A 13436-nucleotide genomic window follows, 5' to 3' on the forward strand; every position below is an offset into this window, starting at 1 on the left:
CCTTTCCTTTCCTTTCCTTTCCTTTCCTTTCCTTTCCTTTCCTTTCCTTTCCTTTCCTTTCCTTTCCTTTCCTTTCCTTTCCTTTCCTTTCTTTTCTGTTTTTATATAGTCTTACCTTTCTTCTTATACTCAATTCTGTGTCTGGATTCCAAGGCAGAAGAGCAGTAAGGACAAGGCAATGGAGGTTAAGTGACTTGCCCAGGTTCTCACAGTTAGGAAGTATCTGAGGCCAGATTTCAATCAAAGACCTCCTATCTCTAGGCCTGGCTCTCAGTGCACTGAGCAACCTACCTGCCATCATCTGCATTTTCTTTTCAACAGGACTAATATGGAAGTAATTTGCATAACTGCATATATGTAAACTATCTCAAATTGCTTGCCTTCTCATGGAGGGTGGGAGAAAGAAGGAGAGAATGTAAAACTCAAAATGTTAAAAATTCTTGTTTACACATAATTGATAAAAAAGAAAAATGAAAAAAAAGAGTTTATATTCTATGACATTTATTCCATGAAATGTTTATTATTTGAAAATGGCTACTTTTCTATGTATCTGTATGATGCATTCTAAGCATCATATAATTCCCTTATCAAGGTAGTTATAGATGGTAGAGTATATAGGGTCTGGGGTCAGGAATATCTGAGTTCAATCTGGCTTCAGATATTTGGTAGATATTTGATCCTGGGCAAGTAATTTAATCTTGTTGGCCTTAGTTTTCTCTTCTGTAAAATGTGCTAGAGAAAGAAATGGCAAACCACTCCAGTATCTTCTTTTTTTTAAATCCTTACCTTTTGCTATCTACTGAGCCACCTAGTTGCCCCTTCACTCAATTATCTTTGCCATGAAAACCCCAAAAGGGGTTATGAGGAGTTAGACATAATTGAAATGAATGAACAACAACAAAAAATTCCTTTATTCATACTGAAAGTTTATCTTGGCCTTTTTTTCTTTCGTCATAAAATGATTGCAACTCCTGATTTTTTTTTTTTGATTTATCTACTGAATAGTCAATTTTGTTTCAGCCATTCATTGAGATTCCATGTAAATCTTTACTTTTTAAATGTAATTTTCCTGCGTGAAAGTTGTGGGGTTTTGTTTCTTGACCCAATGAATATTTCAGTGTTGGAACCTATTTTGGGGAAACATCATCCTTATTCTTTATTTGGATGAAGAGTTTTTTTTTTGTTTGTTTGTTGCTTTGTTTTTCATTATATACCTACCTTATCATTCTTTGTTCCTTTATCCTCAACAATTGCTCTACATCTTTATATTATTTTTAGAGTTAGTTAACTTCCAAATTATCTTCTCTTGACCAAGTGTAAAATTTTTGCCCTCCTGTCTGTTAGCTGTTATTTCCATGGCCATATTGCAGACATGGCTTTTATCTCATCAAGATATTTACATATCATATTAAAATTTCAGATAAAATTTGTCTGCCCTTGCTGTTCTTTGTTCAGAAATATCTGAAGATATACTGTTTCCTACTTTCTTATTAATTTAAGTTGAGAATCACTGGGTAATTCTTCCACCATTGATGATTCTTTACATATCACATACTCTGATTAAGTATGAAAAATTTTGTCACTTAATATTGATCATTTTTATTAAGCTCATTATTCATTTTTCTGAAGCCAATAGAAAATTGAGAACATTGTGTTTTTTAAAAATGTACTCCTTACCATGACAGCTTGGTAATGCCCTGTTCCACCCAGGCCTTCCATCATCTCCCATGATGCAGGTGAGTGTTGAATATCCTTGAAGAACATAACCAGCATCACAGTAATATGTGACTGTTGAGCCTAGTTTATAATCCATTCCAAGTCTGGTGCCATTCATTATATTTCCTGGATCGAAGCAGGATTCACGGAGTTTTGCTGTAAAATAATATATGTATAATTAGAACAATTCTCAGTACGTAAAATAAGTATAAAAGAAAATGTGATATAAGCAAAGGAGATATAGGCAAACTGGTATGAGAAAAACACAGAATAAGTTATGATGTCTTCTGACTTACACATAAATTGGATTTAAGTGAGGTGAAGTAGAACAGTCTCCACCCTCACCCTCTCTTCCAGATTTATCAAAGTCTAGCGGCAAGACAAAAGTCAAGATGACTGGTGCTAGTTTGGGATGTGGCAGATGACCTTGGCTTCTTCAATGTCTAGCCAAGCTCTAAGTGCTCCATAGCACCTGCTTTTGCCACCTTCAGGGCCACACTAGAACAAATTCTTCTCTTCTATCTCTTCTTCTAGGGAAAGTCATTGCATGCCTCAGGAAGACAACACCCCTAACTCACAGACAAGTTTGAGGCCTGCTGCTTCCCTTCAGCCTGGTTTAGCTCATCTATTGAGATGGTCTACCTGTGTATGGTCACTGTACATACTATATCATCTTGGAGCCACAGGTGAGAATTGGGTGGCAGGTGGACACCAAAGGAGTATAAGCAGCCCTGAAAAGAGCTCAGTAAGCCCTTATGCCAGAGGCATTTGTCCTCCTTGAACACCCCAGTATAAAAATAGAGATATAGAAAGATATAGAAATGTAAATTCATCGATATGAATAGATATGGATAGGTCAAATGATGTAAATCTATAAACAATGAAGTCCATATAATTGTTTTTTAAAATGAACAATATTTTCATTCACTTGGTTTTCCTTTTGTGTAATTTTAGTCTGAAATTTTTGAGTGGTTTTAGGTCTTATTTAGGAGGTTCTAAAGTGCTTTGCAGTTTGATTATCATTAATACAACATAGATTTTCTGTGTGCACGTGTGTGTGCATGAGAGAGAGAGAGAGAGAGAGAGAGAGAGAGAGAGAGAGGAAAAAGAAGGAAGAAGGAAGAAGAGGAAAAGGAGTAGGATAAGTAGGCATTTTAGTTAAGTCTCAGGCTATTGATCTATGGGTCCACTATTGGTCTACTTCTTTATAGCAATGACTTAATTTAACGTATAGAAAAAGGTTATTTTTACCTGAAGATAGAATATAATACAAAGTATATAATGCAAATAAATAAGTTTATTTTTCCTTATTTATTGCTCTTTTTTACATGTTAATGCAATTTTAAATAATTATTTTCTAACATTTTTGCCATTCACGTTCTCTTCCTCCCTTTCACCTCTCCCTCGTACTTGAGCTATCAGGAATAAAGGATATATGTTGTACATGTGTTATCATACTATATATTTCCATGTTTATCACGTGAATGAAAATGCATTTCACTTACACTAGAGAAAAATTCACGGAGAAAATATAAATAAAATCTAAAGAGATCAAGAAACTCTCAGATTTAAGCTGTGCCAGTCATCAAGCAGAGCTGAGGCATGGAAGGAAGAGAAAATGCAAGATTTTTTCTACAGACTTCACTCTGTAACTGGGTTAGTGAGTTCGATCAGGTGGCAACTAATCATGATTATTCAGAGTTGAGGATTAGTATTGCCTTTAATCTCTAACTGGCTGGCTACTGATGCTGGTGCTTGTCCAGACACCCTACCACTTTTCTCCTACATGTTACTTTAGTGCTTTCTTCAACTAAGAAAAACTATACTTCTCATCAATCTCCTTGCCAAGAAGACATTACACTAGAAAGAGGATCTAGAATTCCACTCAATCTAATCCTTTATTCTCTGAAGCTACACAATCCTAATTAGGAACATTTGGTACTCAGTAAACAAAGAATACATCATTTGACTTTAAGAACCTTCAAGAACTATACTTGTTCCCCCTTTTCTCCCTATACAACAAATCCAGAATTTGTTATAAAAGTTATATCCAAACAGCTATTTATCATAATAATAAAATAATTTTTATAACATGGTTTTCAGACAAGATGATACAATTAACATAAAATATTGACACAGCACATAGACTTGAATATTTTCAACATTGTGAGTCATTTTAATTTTGTTTTTTAAGATTGTAATTTCACCAACTATTGACTTTTACAAGAAGACAATAATACAAGATTATTTTGTGATTAACAGGTAAACTAACATTGATAGCTGACTTTCTCAAAATTGAACTTCATCCTTTAAAGGAAATAGAAATGCTTGGATTATAGTTTGAAGGATGAATCTCTTTGACAAGCTTAGTCTCTTAATATTTGTCTTAAAAAGCATTCTTCTCTCCAGGATTTAAAATAACTGATCACTGTTTTTATATTTTTCTGAACCTGTGGTGCCTTTTCCTGCCTGTGAAAAGATAGTTCCAGGGCTCCTCAGGAAGTTTGGTTTTCATTGGTTTATTTTGGGGATGAAATTCTCTTGCAGATTTCTAAATCCTTTCAAATCACTTTTATTTTCATGGATTGAGACTGACTGATATAAGAAGTATGTTCATTTACTGGTCTTTGATTCAGACTCCAGTTTTTAAAATTAAATTAATTTTTAAAATTTCTTTCCAAGTTATCTGCTAATGATTTGACCTAGATTTGTATTCTACACTTGCTTTCAATTATTCAGACCATCTTTGCAACATTTTTCTGTCCCATGATTAAGACATCATACCAACAAATAGTAGTCAGGTTCTGCAATCATCTGCTACCTTGACACTTGAACTTTGTAACTTTCTGAATCTGAATAGAGAAAACTTATTTAGACATATTTGGGGACTTGCAAACTGTCCATTGCTTACTACCCCAAATATTTCACAAGTGTTCTATTGTCTTTATAATAAAAATTCTCCCTCTCTCTCTTCCTCTTTATCTCTCTCTCTGTCTCTTGTCTGTTTCTGTCTCTGTCTCTCTCTCTGACTTGTTCTCTGTCACTCTGCCCCTACCCCTGGTTCTGCTCCTACCTCTGTCTCTGCCTCTGTCTCTCTGTGTCTGTCTGTCTTTCTCCCCTGTGAAATTTGTGCCTGTGATTTCATTGGAAGATAATCAAATAAGTATTTAATCAGTGGCTACATCTATGTGCAGTTAGATGTACTCACTTTAAGCACTAAACAAATGGCTAGAGGGCCAGGACTGGAGTCAGGAACTTAGGAAACTTCAGTTTTAGGTTTAGCTTTGCTGTCTAAATGTATCTATGACTTGGCCACGTTGCTTAAAGTCTCTGATTCTTGGTTTACACATTTATAAAATAAAGGTAGTGAACTAAAAAAAAACTACAGCCCTGACTTCATTTTTCTTGGAAAGATCTACTATGTTATATGGGTTATTAATACTTCCATATTCCCTTATGGACTATCAAGATACCATAGCACTTAAAGCATTTTCTGGGTAATAAAATACAGATTGTCCCATTTGCAGTAATGATATCAAACATAAGCACCAGTGTGGGACTTGTTGACCCTGTCACCCACATTTGAGAAACCCTAGACATTAATTTTACCTACATTTTACTTTGTAGAGTTTCCTAGATTAAGCCAAATGAAGGTATATAACCAAAGGAAGTGAAAAATGACATTTTTGGGGTCAAACCTCCAAGATTAGATCCAGTTCACAGTCCTTAGGGGGTCACGGACTAATACAAACTTGATGTTATTATCATTTTTGAATAATTAATTTTACATGATTCAGAAAGTCATTTGTCTAATGAATGTGCCCTAATTAAATTGGTCACTTATCATAAATTTATAAAATGAAATAACTAAACAGTTTCTGGTACACTGGAAAAGGATTTTATTCTGTAAAGGAAGAAAGGTCATTGATATGGGGAGAAGCACCAAAGGATAATCAATTAAGCAATGGAGAAGAAAGAAACGATATGATCATTTTCTTTCACCTCCTGGTGAGCTAAGAGGAAAAGAGGATGTCTCAAAAAGTAGGAAACAACAAGAGCAATCAGACTGAGAACTAAACTGGAGCTCTAGCCAGATGAAAGGACCCTCAAAAAGAGTGGTCAGACCAGTAAATGGAAGGCAGAGGGGAGACTGTACTCCTGTATACTGTATTTCTAGGTTTGCTATTTAAGCACATTCTGCTCTCTGCCTCTGCTACAGTATATTTCTAGCATTTAAAATAAAAAAGACATTCTAAGCCTGAGAATTCCTAGTTTTTGCTCTCTTTCTAGTTAGATGCTGCTGCAACAACTTCTGGTTGCCAAGCCATTGCACTTAGGAGCAGGACTGAAAAGGGATGGTGCTATTGCCCAATCTAGTGACCTTTTATCCTTCCTCTACTCTTCTTCCCTCTCACCTCCACTAACCCAAAACACTATTCCTTCTTATACTTAAATTAATATCTTGAAACCAGCTCATTTACTAAATATCTAATATATTGCTATCTTTTCTTCCTTAAAGAACAGACATGAAATTTTCATTCTATTTTAACTCTAACCTGGGGTTATAATAGACTAACAACCTTAGTGGCAGAAGGAATGGGTGGTGGAACTTCATTTTTTTTTTTTATGGAGAAAAGAAAAGGTTTAATGTAAATCATCCTGATAAGCTTACTTCCTTATCAGCATCAAAAGCTCTGGCAATGATTAGAATTTTTACAACCTTCAGGGAGCCTGAACCTTAACCATTAATGAACAGTATGAGTCTTGTGAGAGGTGAACTGCCTGTTTGATTTTTTTTTTCAGTTGTTAGAAGGAAATTTTAATATACATGGGAATTCCTGACTCATTTGATCACAGTAGAGGAGAGATTCCAAAATACTCCTTTCCTCTTTCATGTTCTTTATTCCCAAATCTATCTGAGGAGTTTTGGGAATTGCTAGAGATAAGCAATTTAATTCATAATGATCTTTTTTCTTTTCTTTTCTCTTTGTTTTAACTAGGATAATACTTGACTGATACTTCCTTTAGTTTGTACATCCCTCAGAAAGAAAGAGGAACTTGGCTTTGCTAAAGGGGCAAACCTCATGACTTTCTAGTGGTTCCAATTTTAATCCAGGATCTTATACATGCATTGAATGCAATACTACAACCCTGAAGGGTTAGAATATTTTGAAGAGAGAATTACTTATGATTCTTACATAGATAACTACCTTCTCTTTGAAGCTTATATTCATTGTTTATATCTTCATGTCATTTGTTTATTCCCTTGCTCTTCCTCTAGCAACAGGGTTATGGGTATTCCTCTTTGTCTCAAGAAAATCATGTTGCCCAGAACTTCCTTTCTCTATATAGAAGGCTGGAAAACAACTTTTCCAAGCTTATTGTTACTAGACATTGAAAATTGATTTCTCAGAATAGCCAAACTTGTAGGGTGGAATCCTTCACAGTAAAGCAATTTTTTCCCTATGAGTTATATTCTTAAATGCCAGCTTTTGTACAACTATTTGGGGTTTAACATACACACACATCAGATTTCCAAAATTGAATAATTTTTCAAAAATATATATTTTAGTAGATAGATATAGATTGAATGTATTCTTTAAAATGTGTGTAAATGTCATACCAGTTATCTAACTTAAGTACAAATTAGTTTCTCCTACCCTTAGAGAGTTATAAAAACTCTAGTCCAAGAACTCTTTTTTAATAGATCAATTGGTAGTTTATGATGCATTAACAAAATAATTCCTTTAAACATCACTAAAACATTTTTGGACCAAAACTAAGACATTCAATTTCTACTAAATATTAATCTACCAGAAATATAAAAATAATACTTAAGAAAAATCTTTTAAGTAGAAACCGTAAAATGATACTTAATTTATCATTAAAAAACCATAAAGATTGTATACATCACCTAAAGAAACTTGATATGTATGTAAAATATTTATGCCCAAATAGATTTTAATTTAAATGTTAAATTGTTAAAACGATCTAATAAGTTTTTGAAATTTTCTTTAATTCCTATGGTTCCACATTGTGTTAATATATGGGATCTTACTTTAATCCACCTTAACATTCATAGAAGTTATTTTATGTTGTAAAATCTCATTCATATTTTTATGCTATACTTTTTCAATGAACTGATACTTCCATGGATCAAAATGTTTTTTAGTCTTAAGCATTCCATTCACTAGTACAAAGAGCAATTCCTTCATATTTTCTAATCCTATAGAATCATTGACCATATTTTTCCAGAAATCATCAGTGGAACCAAATAACATACTAGAGGCCCTCTTAAGGCTCTGTTCTTAATATTTTGTGAGGCCCAATACAAGCTGTTCTCATTTCTCTGTTACTATATTATAACAAGCCCATTTACTGTTGAAGACAGCAAGTCATTGTCAGTGTTAGGCTTCCTCATGCTTATACCTGTCTTGCATCTTTTCACTGTCCTTTAGATCACTTGCAATTCTGGTTATAATATTTTGGTGTCCCATAATCTACAGCCACATAACATCACCCAGATAATATTCATTATATTAAAAAGAAGATATGCATTTGTGGCAGCCAGCAGCTTGGTCTCATTGAAAGTGCTTTGCAATTACCTAAATGCAGCTTGATCTCTTCCTCCTATTTACTTCTTTGCCTAGGTCATTATCCATCTGTACTTCATTGTACATTTTAATTATCTAAGAGACAGATACTTTTAGACTAATTCAATGGGCTATCCATTCAACTACTTTTTGTAAACCACAAAATGTGTTTTGTATTCATATAGTGATAGCTAGATCTCTTTTGAATGATTATGGGTTTCAATGAGAAGGATTTGCAGTGTTCTATTTAAACTCGATATAGAAAATCCTCCATGACATTGGCAAAAGAGTTAGGTGGCCATATGTGTCCCTATTTGATAACTCCCTTAATGTTTGTCTCAACAGACTATCAAAGAAAGATATATCTGCATGATCTAATCTGGAGTAAGTTCACTTTATTACATGATCAAATATATCTTATTTGACTCAGTCCTTTAGGGAAATATATTGTTTTGCAAAATTAAATAAAAAAAAAAAAACAGAAGTCACCACCAACAGCTAGAAAACAGCATGATTTCTTAGACTTTTCAGTTCTGGAAGCTTTAAGATTATAAATATATAGTTTGCTCTAAAAATCATCTATGAAAAAATTTTTACTCAATGTTAATGTTTTCATCAAAGATATCCTCATTGTGTGCATTGACATATATCTCATGAAGATTTTATAATAATGAAAAAGTAGTTATAGGGGCTGCCAGTTTTTTATGAATTCTTGGTTATAGTTTTTAGGCAAAAGTATCTATGATCCTTTCTATTCTTTTATAATCTTTGTATCTTTGAGGTATCTTAAAAATCTGTTCATAAATACTTTAACATTTTTTGTTTCAACCAATTCAACCATGGATTACTTCTATATATACTTCATTAATTATATTTGTTCTTCCTAATTTTGTATTCCTAATTGCTATTACAAATTTGTCAAATGATATATCATATAACTTAATATCGTATAATAAAAGAGTAGATTTTAAATGGCAGTTCTACTCATCAGCAACAGATATTGAAAATGATACATGACAAAATTGTCAAGACATTTGCTCTTTTTTTTTATCTATTCATTACTCCAATTTCCTTTTCAAATGCTCCTATCTTTATCTGGCATAGCTTGGACTCACAAAATTATTTATGAATTATTTTAACCTCAATGCTTTTCACTGATTCATAAAGTGATATTTCTCATGTCTATTGAATAACTTCCTACATTATTTCAGTAGTACTCATAACTGCCATGTCATTCTACATGTTAAAAAATCAAGCGTTAATTTGTTTAGTTGAAAGCTATCGATTTCCTTAATATGATGACATTTTTATTCATCAAACTTCTCTAAAAATGTAGACGGCTTTACTTTTATCCACTTCTAATTTTTCATAATTTAGCACCTCAATGCATTTAACATGATCCAACATATAAAAGACATTGACATTTTGGGGGGAGGTGTAGTTTGATTAGTATAGATTTGGATAAGTAAATTAATTTAGGGAGGTTTGTCATTTTTAAAATATTGTCTCAGACTATTCATGAGTAATTAATGATTTTTTGGTTGTTTAAATATGACTTTATTTGTGTGAAATGTTTTGTAGTTTTGATAAAATAATTCCTGTGTTTGTCTTGGAAGATAGACTCAAGGTATTTTGTATTGTCTAGAGTTATGTTAAATGGGAGTTCTCTTTCTATGATCTGCTTTTGGGTTTTATTGATAGTCTAAAGCAACGGTCGGCAATCTTTTTGGCAGTGAGAGCCATAAACGCCTGCGGAAGGAGGAGGATGGAGGCAGAAGGTGCTGGAATATGGGGCGGGGGGCTAAAGGGGCCCCCTGTGGCACATCCTGGGGCTCTGCCCGAACTGGCTGGTTGGGAGGTGGAGCCAGATATGGCTTGAGAGCCATATGTTGCCGACCCCTGGTCTAGAGAAATGCTGATGATTTTTGTGGATTTATTTTATAACTTGCAACTTTGCTTAAGTTATTTATTTTGAATAGTTTTTTGGCTGAATCTGTAGGATTTCCTAGGTATTCCATCATTTTCATCTGCAAAGAATTATAGCCTTATTTCCTTGTTGCCTATTTTAATTCCTTCATCTTCTGCTTCTCTTATTGTTCTAGTTTGCATTTCTAGGACAATGTTAAATAGTGGTGGTGATAAGAAGCATCCTTTTTTTACTCCTTATCTTATTGAGGCTTCTAGTTTATCCCCATTACAGATAATGTTTGCTGATAATTTTAGATAGATGCTCTTCATCATTTTGAGGAATGTTACATTCATTCCAGTGTTCTGTAGTGTCTTTAATAGGAATGGATGCTGTATTTTGTCAAAAACTTTTCTGCATCTATTGAGATAATCATATGATTTCTGTTGGTTTTGTTCCTGATATGGTCAATTATGTTGACAGTTTTCCTGATATTGAACCATCCTACATTTCTGGTATAAAACCTACCTGGTCATAGTATATGATACGTGTAATAAGTTGCTATCATCTTTTTTGCTAGTAATTTGTTTAATGTTTTTGCATCATTGGGGATATTGGTCTACAGTTTTCTTTCTGTTTTAGTTCTCCCTGAGACACTGATATTTTAAAGTGATAATTTGCAGAAAACACATTTGCCAAAACTACAGTGAACTTACACAAAATGTATATATATTTTATTTTTATTTTAACATTCTTATTAAGTTTCAAGTCCCTTACCCATTGAGAAGCCAAACAATATTAGATCAATTATACATGCAAAATAGTGAAATACATATTTCCACATTAGCTATATCACAAAAAAAGCAAAAAAAGAAGCAAGAAAAGGATACTTTATTGAACCCTTGGAGTTGGTCAATTATCTCTTTGGAGATAGCCTTTTTTTTTTTTTTTTTTTTTTTTTTTTTTTTTTTTACAATGGTTCCTTCAGAGTTGACTTGGATCACTGGATAGCTAGGAGTAGCTAGGTCATTCACAACTGATCATCGTTATGGCTTTTTTGTTATTTTTCACAATGATCCAGTTCTCACTTTACTTTAGATCAGTTCATTTAAATCTTGCCTTTTTTCCCTTCTGAAATCACTCCCCTCTCATCATTTCTTATAGCCCAATAGTACTCTATCACATTCACATGTCACAACTTGTTCAGTCATTCCCCAAGGGATGAGCATCCCCTTAATTTCTAATTCTTTGCACCACAAAAAGAGCTGCTATCTTTGTACATTCAGGTCCTTTTCCTTTCTCTATGCACAGGTTTATAACCCTTTGGGCATAGTTACAGATTGTGCTCCAGAATGGTTTAACAAGTTCACAATTCCACTAGCAGTTTATTACTGTACCTATTTTTCCCTCATCCACTCTAACATTTGCAGTGTCTGACAGATGTGAGGTAGTATCTCAGAATTGTTTTAATTGCTCTTCTCAAGTCAACAGTGTTTTAGAGCATTTTGGAAATAAGACTTTAAATTGCTTTGATTTCTTCTTTTGAAACTGCCTGTTGTGTAAATATTCCTGAAAATAACATGTTTTCCATGAGCTACCATGACTATATTGGACATTGAGTAAGCCTATTTACAGTAAAGAGCCAGTGAGAGCCTGAGGTGAGTCAGAGATTTTGTTCACTCCCAGAAGCAAAGGTGTTTGCAGGTTGACCTTGTGGGGCTGTCCATCACAAGCTATATAAGCTGGCTTTTGCCCAGCCATTTCTATGAACATTCTGAAACATCCTGCTTCTGTGTTTCATCTTTTCCTGAGAGTCTGCTTATTCTTAATCCAAGACTCCTCCCCAGACCACACCCCTCATGGTCTGTGAATTTAAATTGCTTTTGTGCTCCTTAAGCCTTAAATCCCATTGTACTCAGTACTTTGGTTACTCCAGCATGCCAGTCAATAATTTTCCTTTTTAATTAATATTCTTTTCAACTCAGGTAGGATTCTTCTGCACCTGAAGGATGGGTTTTTAATGGTTCACAAGTTAACATGTATCCTCTTTTTATATAGAAAAATAAACAATTTTACTTTATTGATTCTCTTATGATTACTCTTTCATATTCACCTTTTTATGCTTCTCTTGAGTCTGACCTGTTTCAAAACCAAATTTTCTTTTCAGCACTGTTATTTTTCAAAAGGAATTTTTGGAAGTCCTCTATTTCATTATTTATAAGCTTTTTTCATGGAATAATTATACTCAGTTTTGTTGGATAGGTTTTTCCTGGTTGTAATCCTAGTTCATTTGGTCTTTTGTAATATCATATTCCAAGCCCCAAGCTCTTTTAAAATGGAAGCTGCCAAATCTTGGGTGAGATTGTCAGTGGCTCCATAGTATCTGAATTATTTCTTCCTGTCTTCTTGCAATATTTTCTTCTCAACCTGGAAGCCTTGGAATTTGGCTATAATATTCCTGGGAGTTTTCATTTTAGGATCTCTTCTAGGAAGTAAAATGAGTGGATTCTTTCAATTTTTATTTTACCTTCTAGTTCTAAGATATGGAGGAAATTTTCTTTAAATTTTTTTTTGAAATATGGTATCTTGGATCTTTTTTTTTATTATGAGCTTTGAGTTAGTCCAAAATTTCATTTTTTTGTGGGGGGAGGGAGCTCAGATGAGCAATTTATTGATTAGGCAAGCATTTAACCAATAAATTAATAGATCAATGATTCTTTCAATCAGTGATTCCCAAAGTGGGCACTACCGCCCTGCCAGGTGCTGCAGTGATCCAGGAAGCGGTGATGGCCACAGGTACACTTATCTTTCCTATTAATTGCTATTAAAATTTTAAAAAATTAATTTCCAGTGGGCTAAGTAATATTTTTTCTGGAAATGGGGCAGTAGGCCAAAAAAGTTTGGGAACCACTGCCAATGATCAAAGACCAGAAAGTTCCATAACATTAGTCTATAAATACAATTTGGGAGCGTATTAGTCAGTTCTCCCTTGGGTAGCCTAAGACATCTCTCATTGGTAAATTATGACAGGGTATTCAATAATTCTTATATTATTTCTCTTCAATCTATTTTCAAGGTCTGTTGCTTCTTTGATGAGATTATTGTATATTTTCTTCTATTTTTTTTATTCTCCAGACTTTATTTTATTTTTTCTTGTAGTCTGTGGAATCTTTAGCTTCTACCTGGCCAACTTTAATTTTTAAGCATTACTTTTCTACAAT

At 33.6% G+C, this 13436-nt stretch overlaps 1 protein-coding gene across 1 annotated transcript in view; it reads right to left on the minus strand.

Annotated features, from left to right (window-relative positions):
* CSMD3 (CUB and Sushi multiple domains 3) overlaps positions 1 to 13436 on the minus strand; it is a 1590968-nt gene that overhangs the window by 355778 nt on the left and 1221754 nt on the right. Inside the window, exon 30 of the mRNA XM_044684131.1 lies at positions 1678 to 1872. Coding sequence (XP_044540066.1) covers positions 1678 to 1872 — 195 coding nt within the window. The remainder of the gene's footprint in view (positions 1 to 1677; positions 1873 to 13436) is intronic.

This window comes from Gracilinanus agilis, chromosome 1 (genome assembly GCF_016433145.1).
Source record: "Gracilinanus agilis isolate LMUSP501 chromosome 1, AgileGrace, whole genome shotgun sequence".
In the NCBI taxonomy this organism is placed as follows: Eukaryota; Metazoa; Chordata; class Mammalia; order Didelphimorphia; family Didelphidae; genus Gracilinanus; species Gracilinanus agilis.